The following is a 17477-nucleotide window of genomic DNA, read 5'->3' on the forward strand; positions in this document are numbered from 1 at the left end:
ATGGCATAGAAGTGTTGCCCAAGTTGCTTTGTTCAAGCCAACACTACTTTAAAAAGCATTTTTCTACATTTCTCCATAATTGCAATCTACACTAACCTGCCAACTCAAAAACGTCTTTAGTGGTGGTGATGGGGGCCGTAACGTATTACACAGTATTTTATACACTGTCCAAACAAGCATTGATTGATAATGGAAAAATAGTGGTAAATCAGAAAAGGGTAACATTTATTTGGGAACTACACTGCCCGAAAACACACTGCGTGTATCCACCTAGAATGTAATGGTGATTAGGGTAAATTATGCTAATTTATGTTAAAACAGAGGAGACCCTGTGGAAGTACATTTACTTTGGATACTATTTTGCCTTACATGCATCACTTTGACAAAAGTCATTTTAGGTCAAAGTCTGCTCAAAACTATAGCAAAACAAATGTCTCAGGCATCAGGCAAAGTAATCAATACTAAAAGTACTTTTTAAAGGCATTAAACTCTTCAGATATTTGGTTCCCATCATCACCACTGTGATTCTGACTAGTTTCTCTAGAATTTAACTATTCACATCAAACTACTCTGAATAATTTTATAAATAAATTTTATAAATTTTGGAAAGAGGGTGAAATTCCTCTTTAAACCTGGCCCAAGTTATACACACTATATTGCCAAAAGTATTCACTCACCCATCCAAATCATTGAATGCAGGTGTTCCAATCACTTCCATGGCCACAGGTGTATTAAACCAAGCACCTAGTCATGCAAACTGCTTCTACAAACATTTGTAGAAGAATGGGCCGCTCTCAGGAGCTCAAGTACTCAATATTCCACAGTCAACAGTCAGTGGTATTATAACAACAAAGTGGAAGCGACTGGGAACGACAGCAACTAAGCCACAAAATTGTCAGCCACTTAAAATGACGAGCCAGGGTCAGTGGATGCTGAGGCGCATTGTGCGCAGAGGTCACCAACTTTCTGCACAGTCAATCGCTACAGACCTCCAAACTTCATGTGCCCTTCAGATTAGTTCAAGAACAACGTAGAGTTTCATGGAATGGGTTTCCATGGCCGAGCAGCTGCATCCAAGCCTTACATCACCAAGCGCAATGCAAAGCGCAGAATACAGTGGTGTAAAGTGCTGCAACTGGACTCTAGAGCAGTGGAGACGTGTTCTCTGGAGTGACTAATCACGCTTCTTCATCTGTCAATCTGATTGGCGAGTCTGGGTTTGGCGGCTGCCAGGAGAACAGTACTTGTCTGACTGCATTCCGCCGAGTGTAAAGTTTGGTGGAGAAGTTGTTTTTCAGAAGTTGGGCTCGGCCCCTTAGTTCTAGTGAAATGAACTCAATGAAAGAATGGTCAAATTTTTTCTGGAAGAATGGTCAAAAATTCCCATAACACACTCCTAACCCTTGTGGAAAGCCATCTCAGAAGAGTTGAAGCTGTTATAAGCTGTAAAGGGTAGGCCAACATCATAGACCCTATGGATTAAGAATGGGATGTCACTCAAGTTCATCTGAGTGTGAAGGCAGATGAGCGAATACTTTTGGCCATAGTGTATACACATTGCAGCATTCAACTCTGGAGCCTAACTACCTGCAGAAGCACGTGAACATGACATCAAATAACTGTTGGACTAAATATCCACAAAAACACTTACATGACATGAACTTTGGTCATCAGAGAATGTGCCAGTGTCATCGGTGCTATAACACACACTGATTCTGTGCAAAGCATCTTCAAAGCCAACAAGAAAACATTTAGAGATGCAGATTTAATAATAAACAATGACAATAATAATAATAATAATAATAATAATAATACCACCAACAACTGTTGTCTTTATTAATACACTGTCAGACAGGCTCCTCCAAATAATGGTGCCTCAGAATCTGCTGCGACTCACCTGTGTATTGTGGCTGAACTTTGACCTGTCCGTTCATCCCATGGGCACAGGAGTGCTCTGGTTTGTGGGCACAGGGAGGCATGCTTGCAGGGTGCTCACAAAGAGCTTCTCCTTCTGTGTTAACCTCAAACTGATTGAAGGAGATTGGTTCCGTATGTGGAGAGGGTTCCTCTAGGCCTCCATCCCCCATGACAGAGCCCCCGAGCTGGGCTGAGGGTGGGGCATTCCCCCGGGGCTGAGATGGGGGCTGAGGCTGGTATAGAGGGTTGGCCTCCACTTGAACCCTCTCTAGACCTGGGAAGCAGATCACTGCAAGATACCAGTGGGCTCTGATCAAGTAAAAGAAGACAAAGAAAAACCAGAGCTGTAGCTATACTGTCTTTTTTTTTCTCCTTTACACAACAATGTTCAAAAGCCTAAAGTTTGCATAATAGGTCACACAAGGCAACCCCAGTTACTGATTAGAAAACAATGGCTTACGACTCATTGATGGGGACAAAGATAAAGTCCTTCTGAAAAAGATCCACGTGCCGCGTCCACGTTTTAACGCGGTTGTGCTTCCTCTTCTGTATCCTAGGCATGGTCACACAAGACGCGTGTTCAATTAAGAAAATTAGAGCTGCAATCCTAAAAATGCTTAAATTAAAACTTGTCAGACTGGTCATGACTGTCAAAGAAACTTACGGTAGGTTGGTTGTGTCTTGTGCATTTCTTCTCTCTCTCTGGTTGAGTCTCTTGTAGAAGAAGGAGCTGAAAACATGGCTTTTGTGGGCATCTTCCTTTTTCAACTTCTCTATAAACAAATACCTGTAAGCAGCCAAAAAAAAAAAAAGAAATTATATATATATATATATATATATATATATATATATATATATATATATAAAGATACTTTAAAACATTCTGAAACAGTGGGATAAGCTCTGTAAAATTGACCAACATACTATTCATTGTTGTAGCCTTTTATTCTCTGACATGTTCCATAAGAAAAAGTGACCATTTATCCACTTTTGAAAATGGATTAAAAATCAGTTAAATATGACTGGACAAAAAGCTGTGAGTGCGTGTGTGAATGTGTATGCATGTCTGTCTGCCCTGCGATGGACTGGCGGCCTGTCTAGGGTGTGTCCTGCTTTCTGCCTGATGGCCACTGGGATGGGCTCCAGCACCCCCTGTGACCCTGAGTGTGTGTGCGGGGTCAAAAAGCTTATTGACAGCATGCACACACAGGAAAAATAAGGGCAAATAAAAGGCCACTGTAACTGCAACATCTTCACTAACTGCTACTTTTTATAGGCATGATCATTATGTGCTATTTACTAACAAAGCTACAAACTATCTGACAAAATACATTTATGATCAGCAATGACATTTTCTCCCTGCTACTAACGTCACGCCTCAAACACAATACAGCAACAGAGGCAGTTATACAGCACTTTGTATCGTCAACAGAATTGGATTACATGTCCAGCCTTGCAATGCTCAGAAGTCCTTGTTCCTGCCACTAGCAAAATTGAGGAAAATGAGGGGTGTTTAGCTGTGCTCAAAATGTCATGTGATTTAGGTACTGGTGTGATTTTTTTTATGTTTAGCATTTTCGACAAGTGTAAATGGAGGAAAAAAATAAACAAAAAAAAAAAAAAAAAAAAAAAAAGAATCGGCCATACTAACTTTAAGTAAAAGTCGATGATTACATCGTTGAGGAACTCTCCATCATTTAAACAGTGAAGGTCTTCATTTGTCACAGAGATTCCCCCTTTAGCGGGGGGAGGGGGATACACCATTAACCTAAAAAGAAGTAAGAATACAAGTAATTGTTAAATGCATGACAGTGGAGCAGGAACCAGGAGTCAAATGTATTTGTAATTTGGACCACAAACCAACAAAGTAAAAAAACAAAAACAAAACAAAACAAAAAAAAACAACAAAACACCACCACAAGAATGCATTTTGCCTTCAGCCACTGTTTCAACAATTCCAAGTTAGTCGTTTCAAATATGAAAGCAGAATACAATAAACATTATTTATAACAATAATAATATTGCATAGTATTTCTCCTGAATACTTCTCAGTGAAAATTCTTCCACTCTCCTGGTTCACCTAAGTGTGTGGCTCCACATAAGAGCAACAAACAGCTAGACTAATTTGCCAGTGAGCTTTCATTGTACAACATATTCAACATATTTTTCCACAAAAGAAACCACACAGCAAACCAAATGGAGGTAAATATGAGCTTAAAACCTCATATGAGCTTAACCTCAACAAGCTTAAAACCTCAATTAAGAAGGCCAAAGAGGAGTACAAGTCCAAGCTGGAAAACAAACTAGAGCTGAATAACACTCGTGATGTCTGAAGAGGCCTAAAATACATCACTGGCTTCAGCCAACACAGCCCTATTCCAGCAGAGGGAAAGCATGAATGGGCAAATGAGTTGAACCAGTTCTTTGTGCAGTTTGACAACGGCTCCTCTTCTGGTCTGTTGTGTCCGTCTCCTATGCAAATTAACACTCCTACACAACTACACTATGGGCCATCTACAGCCTCACCTTCCTCCACCACAGCCATTCACACCTGTGACCATCAGCAACAACTCTCTGCAATGGACACCTCTCACCCTCTCCCCACAACTGGAATGCGCAGTGAAATTACATTCACTGCTAATCAGGTGAAGGGTGAACTGAAAAAACTCAAGCAGAGCAAAGCAGCGGGAAAAGATGGCATTAAACCCAGGGTAGTGAACCTGGGTGCAGAGCAGAGGTGTGGAATTCTTCAGCACATCTTCAATCTGAGCTGCAGCCTGAAGAGAGTCCCAGCTATGTGGGAAACATCTTGTGGTTCCTGTCCCCAAGAAAAGGCAACCGACAGGACTGAATGATGATCGACCGGTTGCACTGACATCCCACTTAATGAAGACATTTGAAAGGCTGATGCTAGCTCATCTGAGACCTCTGGTCAAAACAGCTCTTGACCCTCTGCAGTTTGCATACCAGTATGGCACTGGAGTGGACGATGCAGTTATCTACTTACTCTCACTTGGACACATCAGGCAGCACTGTGAGGATCATGTTCTTCAATTTCTCCAGTGCATTCAACACCATACAGCCTATGCTGTTAGGGGAGAAACTACGGCTGATGCAGGTGGATGAATCCATCATCTCATGGACAATGGACTATCTGACTGGATGACCTCAGTATGTGCGACTGCAGGGCTGTGTCTCAGACAGGGCTGTGAGCAGCGTTGGGGCACCCTAGGGGACTGTGTTAGCTCCATTCCTGTTCAACCTGCACACCTCTGACTTCAGGTACAACACAGTTGTGTCAGCTGCAGAAATTCTTGGATGACACGGCCATTGTGGGGTGCACAAGGAATGGACAGGAGGAACACAGGAAGCTGGTGAAGGACTTTTTGACTGGTGTAAGCTGAACCAATTGCAGCTAAACATCAGTAAGACTAAGGAGATGGTGCTGGACAGCCAAACCTGTCTTGTCAGTAGTCACGATTGATGGTGTTGATATTGAGGTGGTCGGGACCAACAAATATCTGGTGTGCACTTGAACAACAAGCTGGACTGGAGCTGCAACACTTATGGTGTACCTGAGGAGGCTGAGGTCTTTCGGTGTGTGTACTAAGCTCCTCCGGACATTCAGTCTGTTGTAGCGAGTGCTCTATTCTATGCTGCTGTGTGCTGGGGCAGCAGCATTAACAAAAGTGCTCAGCACAAAATCAACAAACTTATTAAGAAGGCTGGCTCTGCTGTAGGAGTCAAGCTGGACTCTTTGGAGGTTGTAGCAGAACAGAGGATGCTCAACAAGCTGCTAGCCAACTTGGACAACACCTCACACCCTCAGCAAGCTACACTGGATAAACGGAGAAACTCATTCAGTGGCCGTCTGTTACAGCTGCGCTGTGTTAGAGCGCCGTGTGACATCTTTCTTACCTACTGCTATAAGGCTCTACAACATTTCTCCTTACTGCAGAGAAAGTACTGATCGTCTGCTGTCTCAACTGTGCTGAACCACATCACTGTATCTCCTTTAATTCACACTGTGCAATATATCACAACTATTACTGAATTGACACTTTTCACTATGCACTTCATACTACAATACTGATGCAACTCAGTTAGCCATGTCTTTAATATGTGCTCTTAGACTCTCTCATACCACTCAGTGCCTGCTGTCTTGTAAATACAGCGAATGTCTCATATGCCATGTGAATATTTAAATAGTTATACTTTTATACTTTATTTCTCTTGTACTTTAACATATGTCTAGATTTATTTCTATTTTGTATTTTTCTGCATAGTTTATGTAAGCTTATGTATAATTATATGTCTTGCTACTGAAACACTGCAATTTCCCTCTGTGATCAATAAAGTTCCATCCATCCATCCATCCATCCATCCATCCATCCATCCATCCATCCATCCATCCATCAGTATTCAGCATAAATTGTACGTAAGCACTGTGAAACATGACAACCCCACCAACCCCACCCAGTTTAGTAATGGCCAATACTCACCCCCAAACCAGCCCAATTAGTGAAAATAACTAAAACCTCCCTTTTAAATTTCTTGCATTTAATGAAAATAGGTGATATACAGTATCTGGCACAACCAATGCAGGCGTTTCCCACCTTATCTGAGTTACGGTTTGGGATGCAGCGACATGTATTATGTAAAACAAACGCATCATCAGGCAGTTCTTACTTGATGACGGGGCCTGTAAAAGTAGGATGCAGTTCTGCCATATCTTCATCATCTTCTTCATCGAAGAAAGCATGGAGCTGAGCAGACAATCGCGTCCTGACCGTCGTCTCTGTTGAAGCAGTGGGAGTCGGCGTTACTGTATTTGCTGTTACTGCAGTAACTGTTGCTGTGGCTGTGGTGACTGAGGCGGTGACTGTTGTTGTGGCTGTTGACGTCGTTGTTGAAGGCAAAACTGTTTTGGTTTTCTCTGCTTTTACCTAAAATTTACACACACACACAAAAAAAAATCTTTCATATGTCTTAACCACCATATAAAGATATGCATTTCACTAGCTATTTTTCGTAGTATTCCATTATTCAAAATTTAGGATAGTATATTCAGAGCATATAACTTCAGACAATTGTAATCCCATTCACATCTGTGAATGGAAAAAAAAATATGTTTAAACTTGTATGTATAGAAAAACAACACTCACTTTCTCCTTTTCTTTTGAAGCTTTATTATACTGAACCAGTCTAATGTTGGCCTCATCAAAGGGCAGTCTGGCAGGAAAGCCTGAAAGGTTATTGTTTCGGCCAATCTCCACCAAAATGTCTTCTAAAATCATCTGCTCCTGCATTGACAGTCCGTTCTCAAAAATTAACACTATGTATTTCTCATCCACATCTAGGGGAAAGGAAGAGAAGATGCATATTAAAAAGACAGTCATGCTGTCTAAGCAAGCTAAATCCATAACTGCAACACTGAGCAAAGGTCTGCTACTCACTGTTGCCGTTGCAGTCATACCAAAGGCCACCACTCTCCTGTGTCATCTGGAGTTGGGTGCGTAGGCGCTGGCACTCGCTGTCGCTGGTCTGGAAGAAGAGTACAGGCAGTTTCCTCACGCTGCACCACTCGCACTTCGTCAGCTCGGATGACCTCAGACGCACTTTCTCCAGTACGTCCACCTCTTGACCTACACACAGATTTAACCGTTAAAGCTCCTGGGGAGGGAGCTTTAGAGCCAACAAGCAAGACTTATGGAGGACGTGGTAGGAGGGTTGTGTTTATTATTTTTAAAGTAGCTGAGTGCACCTCAATTGAAAAACTCACAGCACTAAACCTGTTTAAAGCTTTTCAAAGAAAGCACAACTGAAGTAACTTACCTTCTGTCTCAAGCTGTATGTATTCTACTGTGAACTAAAAAAATGAAAGAAAAACACACTTAATATTCTTCACCAAATTCCCAGTTGTCATGTTGCACACATGCAAGTTTACTGAGTAATATATAAACCAGATGTTCTGGGCCTGTTTTGACAGATTATATTCATGCAGTCTGTCTACTCTTCAATAGTGACAAATCACTGTAATCATAATGTTGCAGAGCACATGATTTCAGCTCAAAAACATCTGCTGACTGACAGTAATTTCTGATACTGTTTTCCATAAACAGAAACATGATAAATACCTGCATCACTGCTAAACTGTGTGATGGTCTTTAGCATAAAATTTAATACCAAGATTAACTGAGTTGCCAGTGACTGTCCCAGCTAATCCTTCTCTGACGGTTGTCAAGTTAGAGTCAAATCATAAATGTTGACATCAATTAGATCTTGCGCATTAAACTTAAAAAGACAAGAACAAGACATTCACTGAGTAAAGAAATAAAAAAAATAAGGAATCTTACAATGACTGGCTTGGTAACCATCCTGCGCAGACTTCCAATCCGTACACTCCTGCAGTCCAGAATAATGCTCTCCAGCTTCTGCGGCTGGCCCACCTTACGCTTCTTAGATGGAGATGGGTCCTCACACAAGGCATTCCCAAACTGCAGGGACATGAAACACATGCTCAGGCTGTGTATACTGTACTGCACAAAAACAAAAACATTTGTTAACCCCAAACTCCTTGAGACCACCGGTGGTTCCAAAACACATTTCATCATATTCTTCGTAACTTTCATATTTCATAAGCTACATTCAAAAAGCAAGTGTTTTTTCCCAGTCAAATATATGGGTAATGTTTAAACCCTTATAATAAATTATGACTTTCTACTGAAAGTCAACCCATTTTTCCACAAATGTGGACTTATTAAAAAAAAATAAAATAAAACAAAGGGATGTGTGATCATAAAACCCATTTCTGTTCATTTCAGGGGAGCTTCTACAAAAAAAATAAATAAAACAAAGATATATATTTATTTCATGCAGTTAGTGAATACCTTATGTATTTGCCTTATTATTTGGTCTTGTAAACTCAGATGGACAAACCAAAATATACCCTGGAGAATAAGGTTAAACCCATTAATACAGTTATTTAATGCTTATTTTAGGATCTGAAATTGTAAAAAACTCCAAGCTTCAAAGCTGTAACTGAATTCTCTATTGCTTATTACACAGGAACAGCAGACTGGACTTGATAATCTACTACCGAATGGCATCATGAATCTTGGAGCAAAGTAAAACAGTAAACTGGGCACAGTCCATGTGTACTCCATATCAGTAGTAAAAGTTAAATGAATATATTGTCATTTTGTAAAGTACAATCTTGTGTTTGCATTTATGTTTATGCTTTATATATGCAATTTTGGATTTTGGCCCAAAGTGAACCAAAAAAATACATTATCCACACCATTACACCAGCTCCAACATGGAAATGCAATGTCAATACTAGTGCACCGAACTGCAAGGAAAAATGGTAAAACTGAATTAGAATTTTCAGTTAGTCCAAAATTTCATGTGAGAAATTTTAACTCAAACACAAGAATAAACTGTCATTTATCATGTTTCTCATTTTAATTTTGATATTGATATGCTTCCATAAAAGATAATAACTAAAATTCACTATATATATTTTGCATTATCAGGCCCTTACTGGATCTTTCATGCGGTTCCTCCTGGGCACCATGTTCCTGTGGTCCATGTCTGTGAAAAAATCACATGCATGCTCTTCATGTTCTACAACAGCTTTAACTGCTGCTTCCACCCTACCACCAGAGGGCGCCGGAGACGAGTGGGCCGAGTCAGCCGGCCTCGGAGAGACGCTGTCCAGACGACTGACACTGCCTGTGCTGGCATTGTCTGCCTCCTCATCTTCATCACTGGACAACACGACTGCAAATATACACAGACAGAAAAACTTCAGGGTACAATGGAGCACAGATGCATTTTTGTGGGTGTTTTCAACAGGAGAGCTGCATTTTTACTGAACAGTAAAACTCTTCCTCAGCTCAAAGTTGTTGTGTGGTTTACACCCCAATTCCAATGAAGTTGGGACGTTGTGTAAAACATAAATAAAAACAGAATACGATGATTTGCAAATCCTTTTCAACCTATATTCAATTGAATACACTACAAAGACAAGATATTTAATGTTCAAATGGATAAACTTTATTGTTTTTCCAACTATTCACTCCTTTTGAATTTGATGCCTGCAACACGTTCCAAAGAAGTTCAGACAGGGCCGTGTTTACCACTGTGTTACATCACTTTACCTTTAACAACACTCAATAAGCGTTTGGGAACTGATGACACTAATTGTTGAAGCTTTGTTTTTTTATTTTAGATGAGCTCAGGCCCAGAGAAGCCGGCGGTGTTTCTGGGTGTTGATGATATATGGCTTTCGCTTTGCATGGCAGTTTTAACTTGCACTTGTAGATGGACGAACTGTGTTCACTGACAGTGGTTTTCTGAAGTGTTCCTGAGCCCATGTGGTAAAATCCACATTCAATGTTGGTTTTCTGCCTTGCTGCTTACTTGCAGAATTTCTCCAGATTCTCTGAATCTTTTGATGATATTATGGACTGTAGATGATGAAATCCCTCGTTCTTGTTCTTAAACTGTTGGACTATTTGCTCACGCAGTTGTTCACAAAGTGGTGAACCTCACCCCATCGTTGCTTGTAAACGTTGCTTGTTTCCAATTAACCTGTTCACCTGATGAATGTTCCAAACAGGTGTTTTTTGAGCATTCCTCAACTTTCCCAGTATTTTGTTGCCCCTGTCCCGACTTCTTTGGAACATGTTGCAGGCATCAAATTCAAAATGAGTGAATATTTGCAAAAAAAAAAACAATAAAGTTTATCCGTTTGAACATATAAATATCTTGTCTTTGTAGTGTATTCAATTGAACATAGGTTGAAAAAGATTTGCAAATCATCGTATTCTGTTTTACACAACGTCCCAACTTCATTGGAATTGGGGTTGTACTTATGACTAACAGCACCATGTTTTCCCTTTGTTTAGTAACCATGTTGTGTGATATTACTTACTACCAAAGTAGCATGTAATTACAACAAATATGGACTACAACAAATACAGACTACAGAGCCAGTCTACAAGCGCTAAGACGTCCCTTTCCCATGTGCAAAGCAAAACGTGACGGAAGGGGTTAAAATAGGCAAGGAACCACTGTTTTATGGAACTATCCCTCACATGCAGGAACAAACAAAAATGCATTTTAATCAGAATCTTGAAAAAGCCAACAGTCGGGTAATCATGCCATCATACGCCATGACACACTCTGAAACTGACGCAGTTACAACCCGTGTTGCAATGCATAGTTAAGCAAATTAAGTAGCTGAGAAATTATTGGCAGAGTTCATTAATTAAAAAATAGCACGGTAAAGGAACAGGAAGTGAAGACACTGAAAAAAAATTTGATTAGTCGACTAATCAATTAAAACAGGACACATTAAATATATGACACCATTAGTTGCAGCTGCATTAGTGTAACATTTGTTTAGCAAATACCACAAACAACACTGCATCTGATTAGCACTGATGTCACTCACTGGGGTCATTAAGTTCATGCTGTTTGGCGAGAGGCTGTCTCTTGCCCTTGGTTAGCTTGGCTACGTATGACCCAGAGTTCCCAGCCGAAGTGGCAGAGGGCCTGCCGTTGTGTGGGAGCAGCAGGCTCCCCCGTGTGATCCGTGCGGGTGGGTTCATAACAATGTCCACCTGGGGAGAGCGTGCCCCAGAGGCGGGGCTGTAGAAGTTCTTGCTGAGCTGCATGTTGGTAGGGCCAGGAGAGTTCTGGGAACGGATAGGGGGTCGAGGAGCAGGGGTCGACGGGACGGTGGGAAGGAGGTGCGCCTCTGCAGGCAGGGAGTTCCCACAGTTATCGCACTTGATGTGGTCTTCACTTTGCTGGCCACAGTTTCCACACACAGTGAAGTACTCATCTGGCTGCAGAGGCTGAGAGACAGAGACAGAGACAGAGACAGAGAGAGAGAGAGAGAGAGAGAGAGAGAGAGAGAGAGAGAGAGAGAGAGAGAGAGAGAGAGAGAGAGAGAGAGAGAGAACAAAAAGCTCACTGCTTGGCAAAGGTCAATGGCAAAAATTACTGTTAACAGTTCACTTTAGACTTCACAATCAAATCATGTTTGTCAAATCACATTTACACAGGTGGACAGTGAGTGAAATCCTAGGTGCATAGCTTCCTTATAGAATTTAAATACAAAAATATATATATATAAATATCTAAGAAAAAAAATAAATGTTTACTCTGAATATACACACTAGTATTGCAGAAGCAATGCTCTTGAAGGTTCAATCACACTTGGCTGACACGGCTAACAGTGAATGAACGTGACACTCTGGAGTATTTGGTAGGGTCCTAACAATTTTCCCCACACTTAACTGGTTAATAATTGTTAGACATGTCGAAGCCTGCTCCACAACAGCAGCAGAAGTTTGCACATCACAGTGCTTCCACTGGACTAACACTGGTGAGGCGTCAGAACGTGAGTCATGTTATCTGGAGGCCTGCAATTTGACAAGTGTGATTAACGGGCATCCCTAATTGAAACACTTGCCTACTCACAACAATCAGGGTGTCACTACAGCAAGCTTTGATAGATCCAAGATGGAATCAGGCCTGCATTAAGGATGCAACAAACTTTGGAATGAAAATTGGCTGAAAACAGACTAACAAACAAAACAGGCTTAAATAGACCTAAAACAAAGTCAAAATCTTACCTATTAAAACAACTCTAAAAGGCTATGAAAATAAGTGTTTACCTATTGACCCTTAAAATGGCGCAGTGGTTACATTCTGGTGCACCATTTAAGGAAAATTAGGTTAGCAAACAAAGTCTATGAGCATAGACGTGTCTGAATAGTCTGAGCAGCAGGAGATCAACACAGAAAACAAAGGCTGTGTAAAACTCTTTTACGGTCATTAGACAAGCAATTTATAATCACAGTTTATTCTGTGCATCAAGAGGGGAAACAGCACCAAAGAAATTCTACACTACAGGTTTGATACCACTTAATTAATTTTTTTTAAGAACAATTTTTGTCACTGTGTTTGCACACTGTGAAATTAGACCTCTGCATTTAACCCATCCGTGCAGTGAAACACCCACATACATGCACACTAGTGAACACACACACTAGGGGGCAGTGAGCACCCCAGCGCGGAGCAGAGGGCAGCCCGGGATCGAACTGGCAACCTTCCGGTTACAGGGCTGGTTCCCTAACCTCCAGCCCATGACTTAAACAAATCTTGCCATCTGCAGCCTAAGTTTTTTAAATAACACAAAAATTCACGGACAACCAAACTGAAAATTATAACCTAAAAAAAAATAAATAATGGAATTCATTGCATTTGATGAACAAATGATCTTTTTTTGAGAATATTTGATTTGTGGCACATAATGCAACACACTATAATGATTTTATTATGTTTATTTTACATAAACTGTCTTTTTTTCTGTGTCGGTTCTTAATGCAGTTTGTTCTGAAAGGCAAAGATAAATGCATTTTCTCTTTTCCTTAATTTACATATCTTTGCATCAACCCAACATATGAAAATGTACCCAAATCAGTTTCTTGCAGAATTAACATTTGTGAAAGGTAAAAACTGTGAAAAATAATTGTTCTGGTTACATTTCACCATGGTTATTCCCAGGTTTCTTCATCTAATCACAGCAGTACCAGCAGTATACGGTCAAAAGCTCTTAGAAGAGAAGAAATTACACCAATGTTCATGTTTAAAGTAACCTGTTCATCTCTTCAATGCAGATCTATCAGGGCAAAATGAACCAAACTGTCCAGGGTTATCAGTTCTTTACTGGTCAGTCTCTGTTAAAACAGCCCTCACCTCCACTGCTGTGTCGGAAGAAGGAACTGTGCCCATGCCCTCAAACACTGACCGCCGTTTCTGCTGGACACACCTCTTTATGGTCAGATCCTCCGAGTCTGCAGGACACAAGAGGAGAAAGGAAAATACATGCAGGCACAGGTTGTTTCAAGAGACAAATGACACAAGTCATGTTGTAGCCTTGAGAACATGTAATGCTTTACAGTTCCTCATTCAAAGGACAATAAATGATCTTTTTGCACTTTGTCTCAGGTGCACGGGGCATGTTTGCTCCTAGTCACAAAGCTGGCCACATGGCCAGTCACGACTTCTGAATATTAAACAGTCTGCAGTGTCTCCCAGACCACTGTAAGAAAGAAAGGCATTTCCTGAGCTCAAGGTTTGTTGTTAGCGCTCCCTTTCACTTACCATGCAAGCTTATTTTATCACTAGTGATTATTAGTCACTGAATAAGCAAGCAATTATTTTGACAACCAAAAGCTCTTTTTAAATGGTCAAATAATAATAATACACTTATGTGCATAAGAAAAAAAAATACAGCCTTTCAAACATCCACAATACAGAACAAGAAGTCTCCAAACATTATTAAAAATTAATGCTTCATGAAAATTAAAACTGGCAAAAACTGGTTTATTCATCAGGCTTCATTCCTGAGGGTGCATTTAGATTTGTAGTTTGGCTGCCTTCCTACAGACCAAAGCAGAAAACAATAGATGGTTGCAGTTTAGTTCTGGTTCACTTCAGCGTTCAGTCTGACATTTGACATTGAACCTAAACAAATGAACAAACCACACCCACACAAACACATTCATGAACCATGATGTTCTCTGGTCTAACTGACCGTGTAAGCTTTAGTTATAGCTTGTGATATGATAAACCTTTTTTAAAGTACCACACCCCTCAGAGATTAAACCTTCTGTTCACTCCTTAAACATATACACCTGCATATAGAGCCAGGATACATGACATTTAGCATCACAAAATTAACCCCTTAATATACCAAACACGTTTATGACGTAATGACAATACACACCTAGTTCTGATTAATACTTGTAGAAATGCTGAATGTTATCAAAATCAAAGTTCTCTCCTTTAGCAAAAGGGAGACAGACTTGGACAAGTACCACAAAAAAAAAACACAACATAAAAGTTTATTTTCAACCACGCCCAAAAGTAGAATAAAACAGGGAAGGTCTCCAAGACCACACACTGGGACTTTCCAGTTAGATAATGAAGAGAAGAAGCCTAGAAAACAAGAGCTTCTAAAGGGGAAGACTGTTTTACATTTAGTACTGATGTTTCCCAAAACACTCGTGCATACTGTATAAGGCCTGAATCCTGCCACCATTACAATGTATAATATAAAGAGCTCACTGAAACATTGGTGCCTGGTTCTAAAGAAAAATGAAAACAGAAACAGCAACACAGAAATTAAACCCCAGTTCATTACATAAATCAGTTTCAAACAGGTGGGTGACTAGACAAAAATATATCAAAATACAGCCAAGTATATTCACAACATCCGATAAGCATCGCAATAATTTTTCTAAGATTTATTAAGTTGGAACAACAACAATTAAAAAAAAAAAAAAAAAAAAAAAAATCAAACCTGTAGTCTCACAAACATATTACCACTACTACTACTACTTCTTCTTCTTCGTCATTCGGCTGCTCCCTTTAGGGGTCGCCACAGCGGATCATCTGCCTCCATCTTGCCCTATCCATTGCCTGCTCTACTTTCACACCAACCATCTCCATGTCCACCTTCACTACATCCATAAACCTTCTCTGAGGTCTACCTCTTCTCCTTCTACCCGGCAGCTCCATCTCCAACATTCTTTGACCAATATATCCACTATTCCTCCTCAACACATGTCCAAACCATCTCAACCTGGCCTCTCTGGCTTTATCTCCAAACTGCTCCACCTTCACTGTCCCTCTGATCTGCTCATTTCTAATCTTGTCCAGCCTTGTCACTCCCAACAAAAATCTCAGCATCTTCATCTCCGCCACCTCCAGCTCAGCCTCCTGTCTTTTAGACAGAGCCACAGTCTCCAAACCATACATCATAGCAGGACGCACTACTGTCTTGTAAACCTTCCCTTTCACTCTTGCTGCGATCCTTCTGTCACAATTACCACCACCACCACCACCACCACCACCACCACCACCACCACCACTACTACTACATAATAATAATAATAATAATAATAATAAATTATAAAAACTAATGATTTTTACTCTGTTTTACAAACTGCACTGCACTAACTCCAATTTAACAGGAGTAGTTATGTTCACTTTGTAATGAAACGTGGTTAGAGTGTTCTTTAAATGCTAAAAGTATCTGTATGCTCAGAAATGTGTAGTGATGACGACGACAGCCACAACAACGACGACGACGACAACTAACCCCACTACTAGTTTCAATAAGAAAAAAAAAATACCCCAACACAAACTCCTAACCTTGACATAAATTTAAACATGGCATGCTCCAGACAATCTCCAAAGCAGATGTAGATAAACCCAAGACATGTTACTACAGTGATAACTGTGCAGGCAGCACAGACAGCATCGAAAAGCAAAAAAGTGCTGCATTTCAACACCATTTGCCAAAACACAATGGAGTCAGCACTGCTCTTCCTTAATATGGAAAACTACACAATTCTACAATTACATGAAAGCATAAAACACCTTAGAATGACTTACCCTAGTCACTGTAAGAGCCGAAGCTCCATACTACTAATTTTCAGTAACATCTCTTTGACAAGCAATAGCTGAATTGTGCTGTGCTGGAACCCTGTTTCGTTTCATCACCAGAGAAAAGGCAGAGTTCACAAGAATGCTCCTTCTTGTCACACAGTGGATAAATGAAAATAAATGTTTCTGTGACATATTTCAGGTGTGGTTGACTCCAGAGTGCTGGGCAGAGCACAAGCAAGAGAGGCACATATGAGAGAGTATGAGGGAAACATCAGTAAATAAGAAGCATGTGCAACAGGTTCGTGTCTCTCTTGGTCATTCAATCTTCATTCCAAAAACAGTACTGAAGCTTTTTTTTGTGTCCTGTTCCTGTTAGTGGAAAATCTATTGTATCACATACTAATTATAAACTCAAAACTAAAAACAATGGAATACATAGGCATATTTTACTTATACAAATTCAAAATTTCAACCAAATTCAACCAAATATAAGCATGTAGAATGCAAATTTGGCCGTAGAAGCTCAGAAATCAATCAATTTGCGAGACTATAATATATTTTTATAGGCATTTGTATATCTGATGTAGCTTTGTTCCATCACCAATAAAAATTTATCCATATTGGGGAAGAGACTCCACTAAGAGACTCCTGCCATTTAACAGCAAAATGAAGAAGAAATTAAAGTGTTTCCAAATAATGAAGAGAAAAATGTTACTGTAAATGTTACATTGTCAGATAAATTGCGTTATTGCTTCGTAGTTGAGAACTAAACCTGTAAGATGTGCGCCATCCTGTGATCAGTGTTCTTATAATACTGTGGCTCTGCTTTTGGGAAAGGAGCTTTAGGAGGTGCGTTATGCACAGCTGCACCATAGAAGAAACATTGTTGTGGTTTAATGTTGTGGTTCTGTTAGTATAAATGTGTGTGTGTGTGTTATTTTGAGTGGGGATGTGGGTATAGTTAGTTGGGTTAACTGTCTACGGTGAAGCAGGTGAGAAGTGACCTTCCCTGCTAATGGGCCTTTTGTATGTGCCTTTTCTGATTGTGTAAATAAGAAACACTTCTTGTAGCAGAATCATGGCCT

The 17477-nt window shown here is 40.3% G+C and overlaps 1 protein-coding gene across 7 annotated transcripts in view; it reads right to left on the reverse strand.

The window, feature by feature from the left end:
- The window catches only part of senp6a (SUMO specific peptidase 6a), a 37396-nt gene that overhangs the window by 5380 nt on the left and 14539 nt on the right, over window positions 1–17477 (reverse strand). For all 7 annotated transcript variants that reach the window (XM_037537994.1, XM_017697701.2, XM_017697698.2 and 4 more), the window contains 13 exons: window positions 13693–13790; window positions 11378–11783; window positions 9461–9699; window positions 8274–8414; window positions 7753–7786; window positions 7374–7562; window positions 7083–7273; window positions 6607–6863; window positions 3569–3685; window positions 2582–2704; window positions 2378–2470; window positions 1898–2226; window positions 1652–1728 (listed from right to left, as the gene is read on the reverse strand). In XM_037537994.1, the coding sequence (XP_037393891.1) occupies window positions 1652–1728; window positions 1898–2226; window positions 2378–2470; window positions 2582–2704; window positions 3569–3685; window positions 6607–6863; window positions 7083–7273; window positions 7374–7562; window positions 7753–7786; window positions 8274–8414; window positions 9461–9699; window positions 11378–11783; window positions 13693–13790 (2294 nt within the window). The remainder of the gene's footprint in view (window positions 1–1651; window positions 1729–1897; window positions 2227–2377; window positions 2471–2581; window positions 2705–3568; window positions 3686–6606; window positions 6864–7082; window positions 7274–7373; window positions 7563–7752; window positions 7787–8273; window positions 8415–9460; window positions 9700–11377; window positions 11784–13692; window positions 13791–17477) is intronic.

Source organism: Pygocentrus nattereri, chromosome 4, assembly GCF_015220715.1.
Source record: "Pygocentrus nattereri isolate fPygNat1 chromosome 4, fPygNat1.pri, whole genome shotgun sequence".
Taxonomy (NCBI): domain Eukaryota; kingdom Metazoa; phylum Chordata; class Actinopteri; order Characiformes; family Serrasalmidae; genus Pygocentrus; species Pygocentrus nattereri.